Raw genomic sequence first — 26,211 nt, 5'->3', positions numbered from 1 at the left:
TATAAAAGCTCTCCGTCCACACTGGCGTTTTCAGGCGTTTTCGTTTATAAAAGCTCTCCGTCCACACTAGCGTTTTCAGGCGTTTTCGTTTATAAAAGCTCTCCGTCCACACTGGCGTTTTCAGGCGTTTTCGTTTATAAAAGCTCTCCGTCCACACTGGCGTTTTCAGGCGTTTTCGTTTATAAAAGCTCTCCGTCCACACTGGCGTTTTCAGGCGTTTTCGTTTATAAAAGCTCTCCGTCCACACTAGCGTTTTCAGGCGTTTTCGTTTATAAAAGCTCTCCGTCCACACTAGCGTTTTCAGGCGTTTTCGTTTATAAAAGCTCTCCGTCCACACTGGCGTTTTCAGGCGTTTTCGTTTATAAAAGCTCTCCGTCCACACTGGCGTTTTCAGGCGTTTTCGTTTATAAAAGCTCTCCGTCCACACTGGCGTTTTCAGGCGTTTTCGTTTATAAAAGCTCTCCGTCCACACTGGCGTTTTCAGGCGTTTTCGTTTATAAAAGCTCTCCGTCCACACTGGCGTTTTCAGGCGTTTTCGTTTATAAAAGCTCTCCGTCCACACTGGCGTTTTCAGGCGTTTTCGTTTATAAAAGCTCTCCGTCCACACTGGCGTTTTCAGGCGTTTTCGTTTATAAAAGCTCTCCGTCCACACTGGCGTTTTCAGGCGTTTTCGTTTATAAAAGCTCTCCGCCCACACTGGCGTTTTCAGGCGTTTTCGTTTATAAAAGCTCTCCGTCCACACTGGCGTTTTCAGGCGTTTTCGTTTATAAACGCTCTCCGTCCACACTAGCGTTTTCAGGCGTTTTCGGACGTTTCAGTGTGGATGAGAAACTTTTGAAAAACGCCTGAAAATGCTAAATTCCCCACAAAAGATCACTGACATGATTCAGATGGAAAAATAATGAAGTTATCGCGCATTTCTTCTGACAGGATCATTTTATTTAGTAAAAGATCTCACCATTCACTGATGTGGTCCAGGGGGCGCACGCAGTCACCATATGTTTGGTCTAAAACGCGACTGCTCTCGTGTGTTACCGCAGGACAGCAAATGTGAGTAAATTCTGTCATCTTTGCAGGACTGTGATATGAAGAGTATATTTTTAGCAACAGTGTGCAAGTGAATAGCACATAACAGGCACAATACTGGTATAAACATGAATATCTATTGGTACAATATGCGTCACCTGACTAAATTTACGTCATCGTTTTTAAATACCACCGGTTTCACAGTCCGCACTACAGTCCGCACTACAGTCCACACACTACAGTCCACGCACTACAGTCCACGCACTACAGTCCACGCACTACAGTCCACGCACTACAGTCCACACACTACAGTCCACACACTACAGTCCACACACTACAGTCCACACACTACAGTCCACACACTACAGTCCACACACTACAGTCCACACACTACAGTCCACACACTACAGTCCACACACTACAGTCCACACACTACAGTCCACGCACTACAGTCCGCACTACAGTCCACGCACTACAGTCCACGCACTACAGTCCACACACTACAGTCCGCACTACAGTCCGCACTACAGTCCACGCACTACAGTCCACGCACTACAGTCCACGCACTACAGTCCACGCACTACAGTCCACGCACTACAGTCCACGCACTACAGTCCACGCACTACAGTCCACGCACTACAGTCCACGCACTACAGTCCACGCACTACAGTCCGCCGCACTACAGGCCACACTACAGGCCGCACTACAGTCCACGCACTACAGTCCACACACTACAGTCCGCACTACAGTCCACACTACAGTCCACGCACTACAGTCCACACACTACAGTCCGCACACTACAGTCCGCACACTACAGTCCGCCGCACTACAGTCCGCGCACTACAGTCCGCGCACTACAGTCCGCCGCACTACAGTCCGCACTACAGTCCGCCGCACTACAGTCCGGACTACAACGTGAAAACAGCGTTTTCAAATGTATCCACTTTGGAGTGCGCTTTCAAAAAAGCTTCGTTTTCATTAATAAAGATGCCGTCTAAGTGTGGACGGAAGGCCAAAACAGAGAGAAAAATATCCGTTTCCAAACGAAAACCTATTCGTGTGGACATGGCCTTAATGCATAACATGGAATCTCAAAAACGTAAAGGTCTTCACGATGGAAACAAAATAGTTTGATTAAACATGAAGAAACAGAGGGTATATGCAGTGACGTCACTTTCCCGCCGGATCACGTCCCTCAGTTGGACAGAGTGGCTGAAGAGCTGCTGTGTGACTGCGCTTAACAGGGGAAACTGAGCAAATCAAATGATTATCAGTTAGGTTGGACTCGATATAAGTGTTCCTTATATATAAGTGATACTGACATGCATCCAGGAATCGTGTTTCCTGACATTTATATGTGCCTGGTTTCAACGCCGGGGAAATACATAAAGCAAATTTGCCTGTGAACGCGTTATAGAAATATAATATTTGTAGGTCTAAATCCATGTGATCACTTATATCAATGTTACATATATCATCATATCGTCCAGCCCTAAAACTTGTATATCTTTTGTCAGTGTTTATTTAAAAACAACCAATCAGGGCTCCAGACTAACTTTTCCACTGGTTGCACTGGTTCTACCAACTTTCTCAGTTGGTCGCACCAGCACATGATTTGGTCGCAATGTTTGTTTTTCTCGCTACAACATGGAATTAATCAGTGCATGGCGATGAATAGGTGTCTTATTCTGCATACCCTAGTTCTGCACCGATGTAAAGACTGACAGTGACACGAGGGGAAAAACAGATGCTCCAACAATGCAAATTATATGACAAATAATGAGTTGTTTTTTAAACCTATTATAGTAGATCATCTGAACAAAAGTATAAACCTGTAAATGGTTATTATAGAACCCCTTTTAATCATAAAACAGAAAAATTGAAACACAATTTGGGGGAAAATAAAACTGATTACATAGGGTCCTATTATTGTTACATTTTAAATTAATTATATATATATATATATATATATATATATATATACAGTGAGGAAAATAAGTATTTGAACACCCTGCTATTTTGCAAGTTCTCCCACTTGGAAATCATGGAGGGGTCTGAAATTGTCATCGTAGATGCATGTCCACTGTGAGAGACATAATCTAAAAAAAAAAATCCAGAAATCACAATATATGATTTTTTAACTATTTATTTGTATGATACAGCTGCAAATAAGTATTTGAACACCTGTCTATCAGCTAGAATTCTGACCCTCAAAGACCTGTTAGTCTGCCTTTAAAATGTCCACCTCCACTCCATTTATTATCCTAAATTAGATGCACCTGTTTGAGGTCGTTAGCTGCATAAAGACACCTGTCCACCCCATACAATCAGTAAGAATCCAACTACTAACATGGCCAAGAACAAAGAGCTGTCCAAAGACACTAGAGACAAAATTGTACACCTCCACAAGGCTGGAAAGGGCTACGGGGAAATTGCCAAGCAGCTTGGTGAAAAAAGGTCCACTGTTGGAGCAATCATTAGAAAATGGAAGAAGCTAAACATGACTGTCAATCTCCCTCGGACTGGGGCTCCATGCAAGATCTCACCTCGTGGGGTCTCAATGATCCTAAGAAAGGTGAGAAATCAGCACAGAACTACACGGGAGAAGCTGGTCAATGACCTGAAAAGAGCTGGGACCACCGTTTCCAAGGTTACTGTTGGTAATACACCAAGACGTCATGGTTTAAAATCATGCATGGCACGGAAGGTTCCCCTGCTTAAACCAGCACATGTCAAGGCCCGTCTTAAGTTTGCCAATGACCATTTGGATGATCCAGAGGAGTCATGGGAGAAAGTCATGTGGTCAGATGAGACCAAAATAGAACTTTTTGGTCATAATTCCACTAAACGTGTTTGGAGGAAGAAGAATGATGAGTACCATCCCAAGAACACCATCCCTACTGTGAAGCATGGGGGTGGTAGCATCATGCTTTGGGGGTGTTTTTCTGCACATGGGACAGGGCGACTGCACTGTATTAAGGAGAGGATGACCGGGGCCATGTATTGCGAGATTTTGGGGAACAACCTCCTTCCCTCAGTTAGAGCATTGAAGATGGGTCGAGGCTGGGTCTTCCAACATGACAATGACCCGAAGCACACAGCCAGGATAACCAAGGAGTGGCTCTGTAAGAAGCATATCAAGGTTCTGGCGTGGCCTAGCCAGTCTCCAGACCTAAACCCAATAGAGAATCTTTGGAGGGAGCTCAAACTCCGTGTTTCTCAGCGACAGCCCAGAAACCTGACTGATCTAGAGAAGATCTGTGTGAAGGAGTGGGCCAAAATCCCTCCTGCAGTGTGTGCAAACCTGGTGAAAAACTACAGGAAACGTTTGACCTCTGTAATTGCAAACAAAGGCTACTGTACCAAATATTAACATTGATTTTCTCAGGTGTTCAAATACTTATTTGCAGCTGTATCATACAAATAAATAGTTAAAAAATCATACATTGTGATTTCTGGATTTTTTTATTTAGATTATGTCTCTCACAGTGGACATTCACCTACGATGACAATTTCAGACCCCTCCATGATTTCCAAGTGGGAGAACTTGCAAAATAGCAGGGTGTTCAAATACTTATTTTCCTCACTGTGTATATATATATAAATTATTATTATTATAGATTTTTTTTTTAAGCCTTAAAACAGAAAAATGTGAGCATAAAGCACTGAATTCGGGAAAAGGTAAACCAGGTTCAGATCTGTCTAGTCCTCGTTGCTAAGAGTGTTCAGATTATGTAACGGCCTCATTTGATTACTCGGTGACCAGTATCTGAGTTACAATTTATTTGAACATTTAAGTGCAAATGGTCAATAATTCTCTCATCTAAAACAAACAGAGCCTCTTTCTCTGATATCTATCACTTTCATATCAGCTTTCACTTTCACCGAGTTCAAACTATCGAGTGCATTTGCGTATGATTCGATCATTTGGATATGGTAAAGTTCAGATGTTTCCTATTTTAAGTGGATTTGCATGTTCCCATACCAAAACTCACCATATTCACAGGTGTCTGCGATTTATGCTTTTCTTTGCATACAATAACCTCATCTACACTTCTAACAAATGTGATAAACTAGAATTAGTGTGCTTGCAGAGAGCTTTGATTGTAATGTGGACAGTCTGGTTTGGCACGTCGTGTTTGCTCTCTTGTGGTGTAGATGTGCTGGTGAACCTGTCACCAGTGGACTGAACTGAGCAGCTTTGTGGATCTCTGCTGCCCCCTCCTGCAGATGTTGATACAGCATCACATAATCATATACAACCAGCAAGTTATTACAGAAGAGTACAAGAGAGTTACAGAAAATGCTTGGGATGTTGAGATACATTTTGTTTTGGCCTGAACACGCATGTTTTAAAGTCCCCTTGTGGTGAAAATCCAGTTTTTAAATGTTGTTTATATGTCTATGTGGTGTTTCTAATATGCTTTAAGACAAACCATGTGTAAAGTCAACAGCATTGCTGAGTATTTTCTCCTTAAAACTGCATTGAACCAAAGACAGTCTCAAAAACACGCTTTGAAATCGCTGGTGTTTCTGACGTCACAAACTACCTTGTAACCAATCAGATCAACGTGTGATCGTCAACCAGTGGATCTCTGAGCTGAGTGAGTGGAGGCGGGGCTCATTTGCATATTCATAGAACCGCGTATACTAAATGAGGCAAGGGTGTCGAGTTCATTCAAGCTATATTAAGGCATGAAGAATTTTTGTTTTAAGGAAAAAACACTCTTCCTTTTTTTTTCTTTTTTTTTTCTTTAAGATTTATGGTTTTAAAACTGGGAAACCCTTTAAAAAAAATAAACTTTTCTTTTTGTGTTTCCAGCTGAAGGAAGTGAACTCAACGAAGATTCTCTCAGCCATGTTGATGTACGTTTGGCCCAAAGACAGACCCGACCTGCGTGCTCGAGTGGCCATATCACTGGGTCTGCTCGCTGGATCCAAGGTGCGTTCATTTATCCCACCACTATTTCACCTAATGGCTCATTTTGTCTTTTTTTACACTTCTAGTTCTGAGACAAAAATTTTACATTCAGGCAGTTTTGATATGATGTGCCTTAGGTGTGTAATGGCACACTTAAAATCACGGGTGACAGTTTTGAAGTCAAGGTTCGGCTTGCTTTAAGTACAGCAGGGGCTAGAAACATCATTTATTTTTATTAAACAGCTGTTTACTGAACAAATTCTCGCTCTACATTTAAAAGTCTGTCAGTACTGCTGGAACTGGCAGATTTGAAGTGCAAAATATTTGAGCAAACATTTGATTCAGAATTATTGTGCTCCCATTCTGTTGCGGTCTGTCTGTTTGACGCGCCGCCGCTTCAGTGAAGTTTAATGGAGATGAGCCTTTATGCTTAATGGAGGACATCACCTTTTTTGTGTCCGCATCAAATACAATTTACAAAAGTAATTTTACATGCATAAAAAACATGTTAAATGCAAGTAAAGTGTCTACTTTAATATTTCAAATAACTTTTGTGAAAATATAATGTCGACATATGGGGGAAATAATGTTCCAAAGTGTCCAATGTTCCATTCATTCATCAACAGAAAACAGGATGACTAATCGATTATTTGGATTTAAGAATCAATATCAGTTCGTAAAAAAAGGGATTAATTAAAATCGAGAAATCAAATTTTTTTTTACCCAGCCCTAGTAACTACATTAGCGTCCACAGCAATGAACGATAACACTGTTCATTCTAAACATGTACTGCAGTTTCATCGTCTGCCACTTTAAATGCTGAAGCTCTTCAATGCAGAACGGATTACAGATCGACGGAGAGCGAAACTCAAGCGCTGAGGCAGTTTTCAGCGAGTGAAAATATATCTATGCTTAACTTAAACTTAGCACTCTAACACACACACATAGGCGAGTCAAATTTATTAGCCAGTGGCTAATGAGAGACATTATCTAGTCGCCCAGAGTGAAGATTTAGTCTCATTGTAGAGGGTAAAGACATAGGCCGCCAGAGGTCATATGTGGAAACACTCTTCCTCTCTATAAACGGATAACTCCCTGTTTTATTAGCTGGTCTGATCCCTGTCACGTGAGTTCAACATGGAGGGAATTTTCCACTATTATTGAACCAAAAGCGAAAAGCTTGACAAACTTTCATCTTCATTGCAAACAGGCTTTGTTTGCCTCTTGCTGTACATTAGAGGCTGCTGTTGTGTCATCCTGTGTGTGAGATTGGTAACTAAGACCTGTTTATAACCACTTGCCTCCTGACTCTGTCCTCTTGGAAAAGGGCATTGCTATGGATGTGTGCTGTTTGAAAGCGAAATTATCTCTGAGGTGTTGGCAGCTCATTTGTATCTTCCACAAATGAAGCTTCAGTGTAGTAATTGGTATGTTACGGATCCGTGATTTGCTTTGCAACGACATTACTTCCTGCAAACCGGCATGACTTTCTTTTTTCTGCAGAAAACACAAAATAAATTCCTTTTGAAATGTCTCAGTTTTTGTACTTTAAATTAAAGTTTGCGAGATCCAATGTGTTTGGACACCAACATTGTTCATAGTATCTTTGTTTGTGTTGCGCAGGAGAAAGGTTGTGCGTTTACCAGCTGAAAACACCAGCACTCTTCTGAAAACCTGAACGCTGCGGGCGCTTGAGAGTGATGTGATACGGAATAACCGCAGAACTGTATCTAATTTTGCTAATAGTTTGTTTCTGAATATAAAAATGTCAACACGATGTAACATACTTGCTCTGGCACTAGTTTTGGACTAGGGCTGCACAATATATCGAAATATCGCAAATGTATAGCCTATATCGCGAAATGCATATTGCAACGGCTTGCAATAACTGGGATCATGAACTAAAGACCGAGAAAATCACTCACTGCTCTTGGCTGAATAACTTCTGTAGCTTTTATAAGAATCAGTATACATTTAATTGATACAGTGAAAACTAAGCAGTGTTTTATTTTTACATTTGATTATTCAGTTTCTGTTGTTAAATAAACCTAATGTAGGATAACCTGAAACCCTGAACCCTGTGATTTACACTGATGTTAAAATAACACTTCTTACGCTACAGTAAAACACTGCGGTTCACTTTCAGGAGTTGTAGAGATGTTTTCTTGTCACAAAAAGAATGTGAAACACACATGTTGGTTATATAATTGTAAATATATTTTAAAGATGATTTAAGTTTATTTTACACACTTTAAGCATTATCGTATCGCATATCGCATTATTTAGTGAGTTATCGCATATCGCAATTTTCTTCAATATCGTGTCAGCCCTAGTTTGGATGAAGTGTCGATGTCATTTGTTATCGTTGTACAAGCAGAATGTGATGGTTGGTTGGTGTGGGATTTGTCCCGCCCCTTCTCCACTGTGATTGGATGGCTGGGTGAAAAGTGACAGTAATGAGCGCTGTGTTTTACGTTTGAATTTTTTTTAATAAATAAATGCACTAGCCTCGGGAGAAACGCTTTGGTGGACACATGGCCCAAGTCATACCGATTTGGAACAACAATGTTTGAAGTGCTCCTTGCTTTTCAGTCACAACAGACTGGGCAATCTGACCAATCAGAGCAGAGTAGGCCAATCACAACAGACTGGGCCGACTGGGCCATCTGACCAATCAGAGCAGATTAGACCAGTCACAACAGACTGGGCCATCTGACCAATCAGAGCAGAATAGACCAATCACAACAGACTGGGCCACCTGACCAATCAGAGCAGAGTAGACCAATCACAACAGACTGGGCCATCTGACCAATCAGAGCAGAGTAGACCAATCACAACAGACTGGGCAGTCTGACCAATCAGAGCAGAGTAGACCAATCACAACAGACTGGGCCACCTGACCAATCAGAGCAGAGTAGACCAATCACAACAGACTGGGCCATCTGACCAATCAGAGCAGAGTAGACCAATGGAAAGGGGAGGGGTTTAGAGAGATTGAATCTTCAAACTGCTTTGAACTAATCATTTGAGAATCTTTGAGAAATGAGGTGATATAAAATGCATATTTAAGTGTTTTTGACCTTGAATGCATGCAAACCTATTGCAGGAGACTCCAAAACAAAAGTAGGAACCTTTAAAATAGTAAAATAAGGGCACTTTAATGTAATCCACACAGTTTTGTTTTAAGATTTGTTTTAGTTTGTCTGTTTTATAATTCTCATTTTTCTCAGTGGTGATTCTCAATATGTTTGAACATACTTGTGTACAATTCAATTTAATGTAAAACCGCTTAAGTGAAAGACAGCACAACAAATATTACCATGCAGAGCTCAACAATAAGGGTGACTTGGCCACAGGGTGAATGAGTTTGGGATTGAACTGTCCTATAGGGTCAATGCGATGTTGTCTCGCATTTGGTTCATTTTCTTTTGTCAAGACACAAAGCAGCCCTACTAGTGTTTAATTGCTTCACAATTTGTATGATACAGTCGAACCAAAATGTATTTAGACGCCTTCAACATTTCTCACATTATCACAGTTTATTCGCTATAGTTTAGAAAATGGTAATAAAATATGACAATATAACTCAGAGTTATCAGATCAGCTGATATTTCACTGGTTTTGTCCATCCTTCTGTTAGACTCTCACACAGATGAATTAGGTTTAATAGATGTCAGCTGTTAAATTAAACTACACAATTAGATAATACCAATTTAACTCAACCAATTACCAAGCAGTGTTTAATTAAATAAGAGTCTGTGGTGTAAAAAGGTCGCATTAGCAATTAAAGAAAAAAACACATTCAAGCAAAACATGGTCAGGTCAAAGTGTCTGAGTAATATTTGGTCCCAAATTTTACGGGTAGTCACTGTATGAAGAATTTTTGGGTATAATGTGTCACAGTTTACTTTATTTTTCTATCCTCACTTACATAAGTGAACTATAGTGTCCTGCACCCACTAGTAAAAAAATAAAAAATAATTTTTGGTTTGACTGTATATCAGTATTTTTGCCTTATAGTCATTTAGGAATTGGGGTAGAAAATAAATGATGCAAAACAAAATATCATCTTCAGAGTAAAATACGAGCAGGACTCGTTCTTGAACGGTTCGCCTTCGAGATTCATCATTGTGTGGCGTAGACGTTTGCCATTCACCTGAAATGAGTCATGCACAATAAAAAGGGGTGAGCAACAGTGAGGCCTAATTCAAGGCAAATGTCGTCCGGCTAATGTGCTGCTGTTTATTGGCATGACCCAGCAGCTTTCTGCGAGCTTTTAATTAGCTTTAATAACCATTTCAATTCCATTAGTGGATGCATCAAGCAAGTCTGCAGGAGGACACACACACACACACACACACACACACACACACACACAGCTTGCTGTTAATGCAGTGCTGAGCTTCTGCCCATCAGTGCACTCAGAACACAGAACAACATTTGGTGTGCTCACATCAACCTTTGCTTTTTTTCTGCTTGTCCTCCAGATAACCAATGTGATGGTGCCCTTCATGTTTAAATATGCGGTGGACGACCTGAACCAGATGTCGGGACACATGTTGAACCTGAGCGATGCGCCAAACACGGTGGCCACCATGGCAACGGCTATTCTGATTGGCTGTAAGTTCTGCCTGCTCCTGTTTGGCAGGTGTTTGACTTCATTTTGGGAAGTGTGCTGCATATTAAATGCCATCTGACCTTTCCTGCAAACCTTGCGTCAATATGGCTTTTTAGATTCATTGTAATGTGTTTTGTCATGCGTGCGTCTGCTCTAGGTTCTAATGCAATTTTTAATTTTGCATTTCATTGGCTCCTCACCGGAACGAGTCCGATAACAATACTTTCATACATTGCCAAACATTTGCATATCACTCTTCTTCCACAAATGTGTTCTATCATTTGAAATGCGCTAGTAGCAGCCTGACGTTATTAGCCACTTTACACGGCGGCTCGCTCTAACGTTATCCTAGATTAATATGTGCTATTATTAGCCGCGTATCCAAGCGTTCGCCTAGAACACGTCACTGCATGACGTTTAACTTAACTTGCATTTCTGCAATACTGTTATCAAGTAGGCCTATTTTATTTTGGTTAGCAGTCTGATAAATAATGAAATGGTGGCAGTAACTGCACCTGTTTCTGAATATTAATTTAAACAGAGTACATAATGAATAAACAAATCACAAACATGACCATTGTAATTACAATTATTTTATAAATGCAATTTAGCTATATTGCAAATGGATGAAGAAATTATGGTGTCCGGTGTTTCCAATATTGGCAGCTCCATTATAGCATATCGCGAGCATTAGAATTTGCTGTAGATTAAACAAATATGAAAAATAAAACTCAAATATAATTTTTAATTACTTCTGTTTCGAAATAAAGCGACTTTTTAAACTCTAACCATAAAGGAAAAAATAACCTTACCGTTTTTTTCATGCAGAACGAACCAATTTGTTTTTAATCCCCAATTTTAGACGAATATCAAATACATTATAGCTTGAATTCAAGTTTAAAAACAGCGCTACATAATACACATTATAATTAAAGTCCCCCTGTGGTGAAAATCAAGTTTTTAATGTTGTTTATATGTCTATGTAGGGCTGGGCGATATGGAATTTTTTTTTATCACGATATGTTTTTCCATATTGATCGATCTCGATTCTTATCACGATATGTAGTTTTTGCAGATGCTGCCAGTGTAAGGGACATCCTGAAGCTTGAAGAAACAAGATATTCACTGAAACTTTAGAATAAAGTTTAATAACATAAAAAATTAAACAATATGCCTTTCAATAATGAGCGCAAAATATTTTTGTTAAGGTCTTCATGCAGCCAAAGGATTCACATTACACTCCCACATTTATGAATCTTTCTATTGGTCAAGAGAGCAGCGTATTTGGAGGTATTGAAAAATACAAAAATAAAAGGTTGTGCACATCATTTGTAATTGCAAACATGAGTCATCTCCCTTTATACAATAATACAAACTTTTACTTATTGAAACATTGTATATAAACTAACAGCTGTGACAACTATCACATCAAATTGCTTTGGCTGGACAGTGAACATCTCAAGTAGCCTACAAAAAGAGTAAACATGGCCCTGGCACAAATACTACCTGTAAGATTAAGGTAGATCTCTAGAATTGTTTTATAAGTAGAATGAAATCTGAGCCAAAATTGCACAAATATGTAAACATAGTAAACCAAGGGCTGGGCGATATATCGCATGACATTGTTAGGCACATCTCGTCAGTAAAGCCGGTTCCTTGATTAGTAGTAAATCGCCATCACCTGCTTTCAGATGGAGCAGCATTTACAACACAGAGACGTAGTTAACTGACAAGCTGAGCCATATCGCATTAATTATCACGGATCGGGAATCGGGATCGCCTGTGATAATTAATGCTATATGGCTCAGCTTGTCAGTTGTCTGCCATATCCAAACCACGCGTCCACACAATTGACGTCGTGTTACCTTTTTTTTCAACAATGTCTTCGGTCTCGAGTTATGTAGTGATGTCGCCTTCACATTCGGCATTATTTTCGCTGTCCTCAACTTCAGTTTCGCTCATTTTTTTTTTATCCTTTTTACAACTTTTTTCCCTCTCTCTCAGTCTCCTTCTGTTTACTGTAGCCACGGTGCTCGCTGAGAAGTGGGCGTGCCCTGCCGGCAGATACGGCAGCCGGCAGATACTGTTGCGCTTAGTTTTTCATGTGATATCGAATAATACGTCCCAAGCATATTATCGAAATCGTTCAGAATATTATCGCGATCCCGTATCGAGATCGAATTATCGCCCAGCCCTATGTCTATGTGGTGTTTTTAAAATGCTTTAAGACAAGCCATGTGTAAATTCATAAGTCGACACCATCGCTGAGTATTTTCTCCTTAAAACTGCAGTGAACCAAAGACAGTCTCAAAAACACGCTTTGAAATCACTGGTGTTTCTGACGTCACAAACTACCTTGTAACCAATCAGATCAACGTGTGATCGTCAACGAGTGAGTGGAGGCGGGGCTCATTTGCATATTCATAGAACCGCGTATACTAAATGAGGCAAGGGTGTCGAGTTACATTCAAGATATTTTAAGGCATGAAGACATTTTTTCAAGGAAAAAACGCTTAAATATGTTATTTTGGTGATCAAAGATGACTTTTAAGGGATAAATGGATTGACTACAGGGGGACTTTAAGTAAATTTATCATCATGAAATGTGTCTACTAAGGCGATACCGCCAAAAAGAAAGAGAAAACATCAGACCTTATGAAAAAAAATAGGCAAATTGCTATGTGACACATCAACATGCATTTATCATTCTTACAATCACCAAATTGGATTCTGTTCTGTTCAGTTGGATTCAACAGTTCTCCTCACGAAACGAAATTCATTTCAAACACAAATTCGATAAGAACAAGTGTGGAAATTACTAACATAACCTCAAAGCTAAAAGCTCAAACTAACCAAAGTAAAACCTTTAATGTGTCACTCATTAAATTAAACTAAATGAATCGCAGGATATCATTAGATAAAGTGCAGCCAAACTCAACATGATGTGTGTTTACGGTGTGTCTCCAGCGGGGGAAGGGGCAGGGCTTGGCTACATGATATAATCGAATATTGCATTTTTTTTTTTTGGTGATTTATCGTAACTTTTTTTACATATCGCCCAGCCACAAGTCAGAGTTTGCTTCTGTTGAAGTTGTCAGTGTGTGCCACTGAATGGAGCCCAAGTGCATGTTTAAATAAAGATAAACGAAGATGATGACTAATGGTAACTAAACACTTAGCAAGTCATTGTGTCTTAAAATGAAAATTCACTGACTTCCCATAACTGTGTGTTTTAATGAGAGCCATTAGGTCCTGTGCACACAGACCATTATTCTCCGTGCTGCTGCTTGTGTGATTTGTGTTGCGCTGCGAGGCACAGATTATCCGTGCAGAATTTGTGTTGATTGATATTGCATTCGAGGCACTATTCATCCTGAAGCTGGGCATGTGATGCACTAAGAGTGGTTTTGTATGCCACCAGAAATTAAAACCTTAATCGGATGTTCAGGCCAAGTTCATTTTTGACCCTTGAAATCTCAGTTCTAACATAATTAAAAAAAAAACCTAATTAATGATTATAAACCAACCCTGTGTGATTACACAGCTTTGTGTGTCTCTAAATTCTTCACTTTTTTTATTTACAAAACAAAATTTTATTTACATGCATCTAAATCAACTGACAAGTTAACCTCACTGGTCGACTAGTAGGTTGTTGGATGACTAGTCAACCATCTTGACGCATCCATAATAAGCGTGAGCTATTACAAAATAAGGAAGTAACAGTAAAGTGTTTGCAAACGTTCCAGCACAGCTGTGAGCGACGTTTAGATGAGCATGTAAATATGCGTTGTGTGCTTTTCGACACTCTATTCAAGTCATGTTTATTTATATTGGGCTTTATATAATACAGATTTCTTTGGAGCAGTGTTACAGTATTACACCTAGTAAAGAACTGTCAGTGTTGTAAAGTTCTTCAATTTCAAGAATCACAATTTAATTCATAATTACAACTTCAGCTATAACGCAGCCCTCCAGTGTGTTCGTGTTTTAACTCGTGTAGTCATTTTGGACAAGTCATTAGCCACGTTTCCATTACCCTTCGAATTACGCAAATTGAAATTACGAATGGTAAATACGCCCAATGTAAACACGTCAATTTCGCAAAAACTCCCATTTATCGCAAATAAAGAGATCTTACGCTCGCATGAGGTGGTTTTTCAGGCAGTTCGAAAAAGGAATATTTCGCAAAACTGCAATGGAAACAGTTTTTGCGCATTTACAGGTCACCTGACATACGTAACAGTCGATCATTCTTTAAAGGGCACCTATTATGACTCTTTTCACAAGATGTAATATACGTCTCTGATGTCCCCAGAGTGTGTATGTGAAGTTTTAGCTCAAAATACCCAACAGATAATTTTTTACAGCATGTTTAAATTGTCATTTTTTGGGGCTCAGAAAAACGCGCTGTTTTAGTGTGTATCCCTTTAAATGCAAATAAGCTGCTGCTGCACGGCACAGGGGGCGGAGCCTCACGAGCTCGCGCTCAGAGCCAGGACAATCTCATCTGATAATATCAGAACAGAAACTCTCAGTTGCGGTGTTCATTTCGACTCGGAGTGGGACAATAATGCCCAGAGAATATATGCTGTATGGAGATAGAACAGGTATAGTGTAGTTTAATTATGGTTATAACTTATTTGTCATCTGCTTTTATCCACTATTAATACAAGCCTGCTGTAGCAGACCCTGTCCGAATGATGACCAAAATATACTGATGAGTTCAATTAAGTTTATTGTACATCACACAAAAGATGAAGCGTTAGTTTTACTCCAGAGAATCACAGTAAGAGCTGAATAAACACAGTTATAAGAAGTGAGCATTAAAGTCTTATCCATAAACTCTCTCTCTCACCCTTTCATTATCATGGAACATACACAGCGAAATACACAAAACACTCGTTACAACTAACAGTAAACAAATATATACACACCTTTTCAGTGGGTGCTTAATCAACTGGTAAACTGTATATCCACGACTGGATGAGCTGTCATAAAGTGTGCGCTCTCACTTTCATTTCTGCCGTGGTCAGTAACGTTAGGCCTGTCGCTCCGGAGACTGTAAGCTGGATCACAAACAGTACAGATCCATCCTCGAGTAACAACGAGAGTAAATGAAGACTTCTATGTTCATTCTTACATCCAACAACAAAACACCTCAATCGCTTAGGAGACATTCTTGTCTACAGCTGCTCAAGCGTCGAAACAATGGCGGACTCTGTGTCCAGCTCACTCAGGGCGGGTCTATGCTCAAACAGCAGTGTCAATCAACAGTCGTGGGAGGGGCCTGTGCAAAGTGACGTCACATTGGCCCGAATCTGAGAACAGCTCTTTCTGAGACAGTGCTTCTGATTTATGGGGATTATAAAAAAAAGCACTGGGTGGATTTTTATCATTATAGGGTGGTTGTGTGCACACACTGCCAACACACATTTATCTTCAAACACCATGTAAAAGTGAATTTTGCATAATAGGTGCCCTTTAAAGGTGGTGAGGTATGTTTGGACCGAAGACGAGACAGAGTTCTTCATTAAACTCAGAAAAGACAAAAGTATTATGGTAATACTGGATTCTAAACAACAAAGAAATGCCACAATCAAGACCTCGAAGCAGATATGAGGGAGAAACACCCAGAAACATCAGCTGCTCCAAGTATAAGGGGCTTTTCTTGCCATTAATGCTTGGATAACACGCCTACGTCTCCTTCCATTAACAATAATGGCTAGTGTGGGGACTGCGATATACGTAAACCTACCAACATCTATCGCCATGATGTTTGGAATGACTTATCGCGAGAGGAAAAAGCATAACATCGGTTAATGGAAACGGCGTCATTTCGCAATAGTTTTTTATCGACATTTAGAAAATCTCGCGAAAGATTTGCGCAAATCTGTAATGGAAACACGGCTATTGTTTGTGAACATGGCCATTTGCGAAAGGCTTTGGGAACAAACATAATCCTCTGTCTGCTGTTTGCTTGCGCTTCTTCCTATTATGGTATTTTATGCTTTAGTACAGTAAAACAAAGACCGTTTCCACCTGGTATTAAGATGAGTTTTGGTCGATCGGATCACAAGTGGATGACGCTAAATACAGATGTAAATGGGGTCTAAAACGTTTTGAGCTTGTCCACCACTACTTCCAGAGGTAGTCGAAAACGCATTCGCCTGGATTGCTTTCATAGTATGAATGCTCATGTGGTCGAAAGCGTTCAAACAGCCACAAAAGACCGTTTACTCTCCGCCTACTGACCTTTCTAACACGCGTGTTCGTCGTGGTCTTACGGCTAACCGAGCATAAACAAAAACTGCACCTCTCCGTGTGCTTTTCCTTTGTCTCAGGTTGCGTGAGCTTATTTCGTCCATAAGATCGAAAGATCTGAAAAAACGCATACATTTACCTGCCCATAGACTCTCCTCTTGGAGAAATCAGGACAGTGAATGTCTCCCTCGTCTACTTGTGAGCCGATCGACCAAAATGCATCTCAATACCAGGTGTAAACAGGACCTTAAATACCTTAAAATAAGTGGTTAAATATACTATGCAGGTGAGGTAAGTTTACAGTATGCCCACCTCCCAAGTCACTACAACACCTCTGCCTATTACGCAATCGTCATGAACCAATGTCTGTTCAGAGGCGTTTAAATGCTGGCGCAACGTTTTTCGGAAAGTTTGCAATGAGGAGCTGATTTGAACCATCATCACAACTCCAAATGAGCTTCGTTCATGATATCAGGCACTTATTGTCTGTACTGTGTTAATGTTGGAAAGCTGCTATACAGTAGGGCCATGTGATTAATCAAAATGGTAATAAAATCACGATGTGACCATGCTCTGTTTCTAAACCGTAGAGAAGAGAGCGGGTTCATCGTAACAACATAGAAGAAAGCACAGAAACAGGGAAAGGGATTCATGGCCTAAAAATAAAATCAACATCTGAGGTTTGGGAATATTTTGGATACAGGAGAGACGATGTATCATGGATTTACATGACAAATTACTCTGGCAAAACAGAGTAGGTCATTCACACAGAACACGTATTTGCAGTTAAAAACACGAGGCGCTGGTCTAGAGAAATAATGTTTCAAAATCGTGATGAAAATTGACATTGCAACATGGTACAAAAAACATGATAGTTTTTTTTTTAGTCATATCGCACAGCCCTACTATACAGTGAGTCAGATATACTAATGGGTCAAGAAGTGTTTAAACTGCACCCGTATGTGATGGGATGTTGGCTGGTTTAACGAGGCTCTTGAGTGAAGAAGTGCACTGTTGTCTATGACTGTGAATATATTCGCTGAAGCTTGTTAACATGCATGCATGCAATGTTAGGCTCTTCATATTTGTCATTAACGGGCTTAAGAGTGCCACGACTGCCTCCGATATATTAGGATTTATTAGAGGCAGTCGTCTCTGCCGCACGCAGTGACTCCCTCTGTTTATCCAGCAACTACGTAAATTAACTGGCACACTGTTTTTCCTTTCTGTACTTTTAAGTTTTCAGTCTGTTGGCAGTATTTCATTGAAAGTGTGTGTGTGTGTTTTCAGACGGTGTTTCCCGTGCCGGAGCGGCTCTCTTCAATGAGCTGAGGAACGCTGTGTTTGGGAAAGTGGCTCAGAGCTCCATCAGGAGGATAGCCAAGAACGTGTTTCTCCATCTTCATAACCTGGATCTGGGCTTCCACCTGAGCAGGCAGACCGGAGCGCTGTCCAAAGCCATTGACCGCGGCACCCGAGGAATTAGCTTTGTGCTCAGTGCTCTGGTCTTCAACCTGGGGCCTACGCTCTTTGAAATGATACTGGTCAGCAGCATTTTGGTAAGTCCAAATGTTATCTTCATATAAAACCACAATTCTACCACAGATAAAGTCTGTTCTTGGAGTCTTGGACAAAATGAAGAGCACCAAATCTCCCCTTTAACTGGGGTAAAATGGCTTGCTGCTTTCATAATACAACATTTATAGGATAAAAGAGAACAATGTTCAAAAAGTGCATTCATTGCTGCTGTTGATTTATATGCACCGTAATCTTAGCAGATGAAAATATTCAGCCGGAAATTAATTTTCATTTCTGACCAAAACTGTTTTGGAGGGCCGATATAATTGACGCATGACTAAAAGGGACTTGTCTACCTAGGGTTGGGTTATTGATTGAATTTTAGCCATTTCAATTCTGATTATTGATTCCGATTCTTATCAATTCCCAGTTTCGATTACAATATGGTAAAAACAAGTCAAACATAGATATCAAACATGTATTCTGTCTTTTTGCAAAACATTGTTGCAGCTGAATACCATTAACAAAAGACAGCAGCTTAAAGAACAACTAACTAAAACTAGACTTCAAAAAGACAAGTATACAAGAACAAATAAGCAAATTAGCAATAGCAAGTCAAGTCATCTTCATTTATATAGCGCCTTTAACAATGTAGAAAGTTTCAAATCGTATAATTTAAGGTAACAGAGATTGTTTTGGCTTTATAGCGGTTCTTTAATAGTTATTTTCCAGCTAAAGTTAGTTTTGATTGATTTGCTTCCGTCGCAACGATCATTTGATTTTAAATTAGGGGCCGCTAAGACGACACCGTTCTCTCTGCACAGACTTTAAACGCGAACCTGTGATAAACGCTAATGGTGTTCACATGCGCATTAAGAATTGGTTCTATAGGTATGTGCGTTTGAATATATGTGCGCAGGATTGTAATTCCCTACAAGCCAAGCCTAACCAAAGTACTGGTCTTTCCTTATAAATTTTGATACAGAATTTTATTTTATTTTGCCACTTCGGGGTAGATACGCGAAACTTATTTTCCTGACATGCTTTATCTGTAGAGTGGTAAAGGGATCCTCCATAGGGAGAGACTAGTTGGCACTTCAGCACTGCGTTGTCATCGGGTCAAGGCGAAGGTCCTTCGTCAGAACTGGATCCGGCAGGCTGCGGGAAAACCTCGGGATAAACAAAGACACTAAAATTAGCGTAGATGCCATTCTTCTCATGATGTAACGATTACATCAGGATTTATGGGAAGTGTTCCCGGTTCAAATAAATAAATATAGCACAAATAAATATAACTAAACAAAGTTCAGAAATTGAAATCAAATATAAAATAACGCTGCATAGTTTCCTTTTTATAAATACAATATAGATTCATCCTTATTTAAGTTACAGCAGTTATTCAGTCAAGATCAGGGAGTGATTTTCTTTTTCTTCTTGATTATCATTAATGACACTGATGGCAGCAGGAATATTAGGCTGCTGTCACTTTAAGACTAATGCATGAATCCAATGTTCTGTTACACACGTGTTTTCTTTATCAATTGTTTATTTGGACAATCTTGTGTGTGTTTGTCCGTTCAAACGCAAGAATACGTGACAGAGGAATCAATTCAGTATGTGTGCATTATGTGAGAGGCCGATAGCTGAAATTGCAATAACAAGCAACATTTACAGAAAATGCAGTTGATGCGTGGTCAGCATTTTACAACCGCTTTATTTACCAAAAAATATACTGAGACGAATCTGCTTTATAAAGCTTGGTCGTTGTTTTTGTTAGAGATAATCAGCAGGACAAGAATTTCCCTGCCTGTGCATTATGTATGTATGTGACATAAAACACTCTGAGTCTGTGTTAACAAGAACACTACAACTATAGATAGTCAAATACAGTTGTTATGATGATATGCGCTGTCTTTATTTTCAGTGGATATTCCTGTACTAAATTAGTACTGGAAATGACTGTTTTTGTTGACATTCACCAGACCATGTATATATTAAATCACAGTGAATATATAGAATAAAAATCATTCTTGGTTCCCCAGGCTAATATGAGACTTCATCAGAAGTGTGACACTGTTGAGTATAACACATCATTAATGCTAGTGTTCAAGAATGAGCTCGGAAGTCCAGCTCTGTTTTTCTAATCTCCTGAAGTCAAATGATAGCTTTTATTCACTGATAATCTTCCCCTTCAATGAAAAGATCATTTGAGAACCAGATGAGCACATACGGAGACATGTACAAGATTTAAACTGGCATCTTCAGTATTCTTAACGTCACGTGACACCGATCATGTGAAGCGCACACATCCAAAGTCTCATTGAAATACGGTCACAGGAGGTATTAACGCCAGGACCCGTGGTAATCTTGTATAGTGGTGTCCCACGTGTGCCTGATATTCACTTCCACAGGTTGATTAACGCCAGATACTTCAGTGATGCCAGAAACACTGGCTCTAACAGCTCATCTCCATTTGTAACTCTCCATTAGATGGTGAAATGGTGAAAAGTGCAGATTATGAAGATGAATGTCGCTGCTCTCTAGAGACTCGATGTGTGTCATGTATATAAACACATGTTGCTCTTTTTTTTAATAACCCACAGCTGTTTTGCTGTTTCTTTGCAGTATTATAAATGCGGGGGTCAGTTTGCTCTGGTCACTCTCGGGACCCTCTCGGCGTACAGCGCGTTCACGGTCGCTTTCACACAATGGAGGTACTGTATGTGTCTGTCAAATAGCAGCCGTTGTTTCTTACATTAACAAACTGTTGTACTAATCACTCGTCTGTCTTTGATCAGGACGCAGTTCAGGATCCAGATGAATAAGGCTGATAATGAGGCTGGAAATGCTGCAATCGACTCTCTCCTCAATTATGAGACCGTTAAGGTGAGTCACATCATAATCTGCATTGTCACTGCAACATTTGTGACATGCCTGAGTAAAGTCAACGTTGTTTTTTTTTATTTGTTTGCTTGTTTTCTAGCAAAAAACATGATAGGGGTTGCGTTTTGCTGGATCACTAATTGTCTGCCATGTCATACAGTATTAAGTCCCTTTCACACAGAGATTCCGGAAAATACACGGATAAAGTGACCCGGGATATGACCGGGGAATCACACTGCCAGTGATTTTCCGGAATCAGAGAGTGCGTCCACACACAACCCGTAAAAGTCCCGTAAAGACACGTGACATCGATGTGACTTGTGATTTCTCAGCAGCGTCTTAAGTTTGTTTATGAGCTGCGATTTCAACCACGCTTGTGCATTTTTTCTCTGATTCGATCATAAACTTGCGCATTACGTACCGTTTCACAGCTGGCGAACGATCCCGGGTCATGTTTGCGTTCACACAGAAGGCACTCTGGCAATTTGGCGGCAATTTCCCGGGCTCAAAGCGCTGTGTGAAAGGGGCTTTAGAGAGGCACATACGAGTGTTGTGGGTTTTCATGTGTGGTTTCGTTTGCTTGCAGAGAAGACGATATGAGCCGTTTGTGTCATTCAAAGGTTTCATATTCAGGCAGTCTCTCCACTGGAGCTGCTCCAGTCAGTTTTGTGATTAATCACGATTATAAGTTTTGAGCAAAATAATCATGATTATCAGTTTAACCATTATCGTGCAGCCCTTATCTGAGTGGAGCATTTGAGTTGCGCACAGGTCACACACACACACACACACAAAAGCTGTGTGTAAACACAAGCTTTTTGTTTGTGTACATAAACAAAACAAATTTTGTTTTGTTTAGCTAAAATGTGTCACATTAAATTCCCAATATTAATTCCAAGTCGGTCATTTTTACTTTGTATTGAAGCACAGAGATTGCACAGACTGCATTTATTAATCAACCATGATCGCTAACAATATGGTCGAGATTCATGTTTGGATTTACAGTTCGTCTGAGAAGGTTCACTTGCACATTTAGTAGCAGCAGCAGCTCGCACACGCACACGCGGCCTCGTGAAGACTCGTATGACGCTTTCAGTCGAGCAGAATTTCACAATGAACAACGCTAAACGTGTTATTCAGATCATTAGAGCTTTTTTTTTTTTGCAGCGCAGAGAGAGCGTGTGTGCATGATTGCCAGATTGAGAAGATTAAGTAAAACACGGCAGAAAATGTATCCATTTATGTGAAAATCCCCATTTGGGGGATTTAATCTCTTGACATCTGGCAACCCCAAGCAGGAACGATAGCGGAGGCTTCTTCCCAATCCATTATAATGGAAATGTCTAAATAAGAAAACGTTTTTTAAAACAAATAATTATTAGGCCAAATATTGCAACGGTTCTTTTTGATGAATCGAGAAGCAGAAATTATCACGCTTAAAGCACGATTGATCATGCAGTCCTAACTCCGAGATATAAAAGCTGCTCTTAATTAAGATTTGACTGATGAACATGCACCTTGATTTGACTCTTGTCGTTTCATGGTCAGACTTTCCAGTTTTATGGATGTCTTCAATAATATGATGCATGTGATAGTCACGAATAGAACAAAGACTTGACTTCGGTTACTCGATTCAGACACTATTGTCACTTAAAGGTCTTTTTGAGAATCATACCTTTAAATAATTGTGGTTGTCAGTCTCAAACAGTCGCCAATTAAAGGGATAGTTCGGCCAAAAATGATATTTAACCCATGATTTACTCACCCTCAAGCCGTTCGAGATGCATGTCTCAATCTTTTTTCAGACGAACACATTTTCAGTTATTTTAGAAAATGTCTTAGATCTTTCAGTGGTTATAGTGTGAAGCTATGGGGTCCAGCTGCTTCAAGTCCCAAAATGTGCATGCATCCTTCACAAAAGTAATCCATCCGGCTCCAGGGGGATAAACGAAGGCCTTCTGAGGGTAATCCGTGCGGTTTTGTCGTAAAAATATACATATTTAAAACTTTATAAATGAAAATAACTGGCTTCCGGCAACGTTCGACGCGCGTTCACGGGAGATGGATGTCGGCGTAGGACGTAGCGTAGGAAGCGTCGTGACGTAGAACAAGGGCCTTCGTTTATCCCCCTGGAGCCGGATGGATTAATTAGTTCGAACTATCGCTTTAATATGGATTGCTTTTACAATGTCTTTTGAACGTTTTGAAGCTTGAAAATGCGGATTGCCTTGACTTTCAATGGATAGACTGAAAATTTAGATAATATTAAAAATATTTTCATTTAATTTCTATTCCGAAAAGGAACAAAAGGCATGAGGGCGGGTAAATGATGACAGAATTGTAGGTTTAGGTGAACTATCCCTTTAAATTACGTTAATGCAATTTTTACAATTAAAATATAATAAATAAATAAAAATCTGGTTTATTACGTTCTATTTTATCAAATGGAAAAAGTTTACAAATAACAGGTTTGCAGCACTCAGCAGCGGCTTGATCATTTGGGGAAACATTTTTTGGAAGACACACAGATAATTATTTGTTGATGTCACTACTGGGAAATAACCTGTTTTAAACCTTTTTTTGTTTTGCATTACCAGGTTATTGGTTTGCATCTAAACCAGTAAAACATTATTCATATTTCAACTTATGCTTGGTTGTTTTCACTGTATTGGTGTGCATGTGACTAAAACTGCTGAAGCCACTTTTCATGCATGTGTGCTCTGTTTTTATTAAGGTGTCTTTGAAGTTAACAGCAATGGCATATAAAAGTTACTCTAAAATACAGCACTCTATATATCTCTTTATCTATTAGTTTTGTATTGTACTGCAAATTAATGTCACTTAAGTTTCCACATGCAATGTTGTTCAGTTAGACACATTTGAATTAATCAGTGAATTATGCAGTCGTATAATATGTTCTAATCAGTGAAAGGTGTTGTGTCAGGAATACTTCAAGACGTTTACATACAAGTATCTTATTTCCTAACAGCTGTTGTGCTCTGTTTGTGTCTCAACCCTCAGATCTTCTGCCCTTCATCTCAGTCTGTTGTGTTCAAGAGCAGATATATTTTGTTTTCTGTCATTGCCGTCAGTGCATGTGGATTTAATGTCACTTTAAGCCAGTGTGCATGCATGATGAGATCTCCACCCACTCCAAATCCGTTACACTAGCACCTATATCTGTCTGCTTCTCTCTAAACACTCTTTCTGACAGCACTATGCACGTCTTTAAAGAAGACACACTTGCGAAACAATCCTGCTTTTCGCTTGCTCTGATAATTGGCACAGGAGGTCTTAGCTGAGTTTGATGAGCTGTAATGAAATGTTCTGAATGTCATGGCAGTCCAGGAGAGCTGTCCGTTATGATTTCATAAAGGCGCTGAGATTATCGGCGTAATGCTAACAAGATGCACCATCTATCTCCTTAACACCACAGTAGAGAGAGATTTTTTTATTATTATTCAATATATACCATATGCTGTGCTAAGATTCCAACTAAAAGCACAATTGTGTGTTATTGCTATTATATAACATTCAATAAGCAAGAAGTTAGTATTAGGTAATTTACATTTTAGACACCATTTCAACAGTTACTTTGTCTATTTTTGTTTTTATGAAAATCAAGCTCTACGTCTTCGAGCTACACACAGTAGTTTTTAAATGAATCATTTGAGTGAAATTGATATGTTGTTCATAGTGCATTAATGCTAACAGATACAACTTTAAAATTTAAAAATGCGTTCGTAAATGTTGAAATTAATTGTCAATGAGCAATATTTCAACAGGATTTATTAACCTTAATGTTACAGATGGACTCTTATTATAAAGTGTCATACCATTTCATATAAATCCAAACAGTCATGCTTAAAGGGATACTCCACTTTTTTTGGAAATAGGCTCATTTTACAACTCCCCCAGAGTTAAACAGTTGAGTTTTACCGTTTTCGAATCCATTTAGCCGAACTCCGGGTCTGGCGGTACCACTTTTAGCATAGCTTAGCATAGATCATTGAATCGGACAAGACCATTAGCATCTCTCTCAAAAAACTGACAGAGTTTTGATATTTTTCCTATTTAAAACTCTGTAGTTACATCGTGTACTAAGACCGACGGAAAATGTAAAGTTGTGATTTTCTAGGCTGATATGGCTAGGAACTATACTCTCATTCCTGCGTAATAATCAAGAAACTTTGCTGCCGTACCATGAGTCCAGCAGGCGTAATGATATGACGAAGCGCCTGAAAATAGGTCTAATAGGTTAGACAAACTTAGTCCCGGTCATGTTGGAAGTTACCGAGCTGGGGACTATTTTCAGGCGCTGTGTCATATCATTACGCCTGCTGCACTCACGGTACGGCAGCAAAGTTTCTTGATTATTACGCAGGAATGAGAGTATAGTTCCTAGCCATATCAGCCTAGAAAATCACAACTTTACATTTTCCGTCGGTCTTAGTACACGATGTAACTACAGAAGAGTCAAGTTTTAAATAGGAAAAATATCGAAACTCTTTGGTCATTTTTTTGAGAGAGATGCTAATGGTCCTGTCCGATTCAATGATCTATGCTAAGCTATGCTAAAAGTGGTACCGCCAGACCCGGAGTTCGGCTAAATGGATTCGAAAACGGTAAAACTCAACTCTATAACTCTGGGGGAGTTGTAAAATGAGCCTATTTCCAAAAAAAAAGTGGAGTATCCCTTTAAAGATCGTCTTTAAATATCTACACAAAGGCCATAGCGTTGAAAATAGACACATGTATATTGTATGCATACTTTCACACTTTATTTGCTTCTGTGTTAGAACACTTGATGATTATCTAGTCAAAATATGTATTACGGTGACGATTTAACAAAAAAAAAAAGACCTGAAATCAGATGCATTTCCAATTCGTTTGTTTCTGTCAGCTTTTGAACATGTCAATTAGCTTTAAATATGCAACTTTGCTTGCAAAGGAATGCATTAAAATGACCAGCTGGATATAAACT

The 26,211-nt window shown here is 39.6% G+C and overlaps 1 protein-coding gene across 2 annotated transcripts in view; it reads left to right on the top strand.

The window, feature by feature from the left end:
• abcb7 (ATP-binding cassette, sub-family B (MDR/TAP), member 7) overlaps positions 1–26,211 on the top strand; it is a 52,159-nt gene that overhangs the window by 4,000 nt on the left and 21,948 nt on the right. For both annotated transcript variants that reach the window (XM_084429948.1, XM_084429947.1), the window contains exons 4-8: positions 5,849–5,968; positions 10,435–10,567; positions 18,117–18,385; positions 20,970–21,058; positions 21,143–21,230. In XM_084429948.1, coding sequence (XP_084286074.1) covers positions 5,849–5,968; positions 10,435–10,567; positions 18,117–18,385; positions 20,970–21,058; positions 21,143–21,230 — 699 coding nt within the window. The remainder of the gene's footprint in view (positions 1–5,848; positions 5,969–10,434; positions 10,568–18,116; positions 18,386–20,969; positions 21,059–21,142; positions 21,231–26,211) is intronic.

This window comes from Rutilus rutilus (genome assembly GCF_951802725.1).
Source record: "Rutilus rutilus genome assembly, chromosome: 14".
Classification (NCBI taxonomy): domain Eukaryota; kingdom Metazoa; phylum Chordata; class Actinopteri; order Cypriniformes; family Leuciscidae; genus Rutilus; species Rutilus rutilus.
This window is presented reverse-complemented; position numbering and strand designations above follow the sequence as displayed.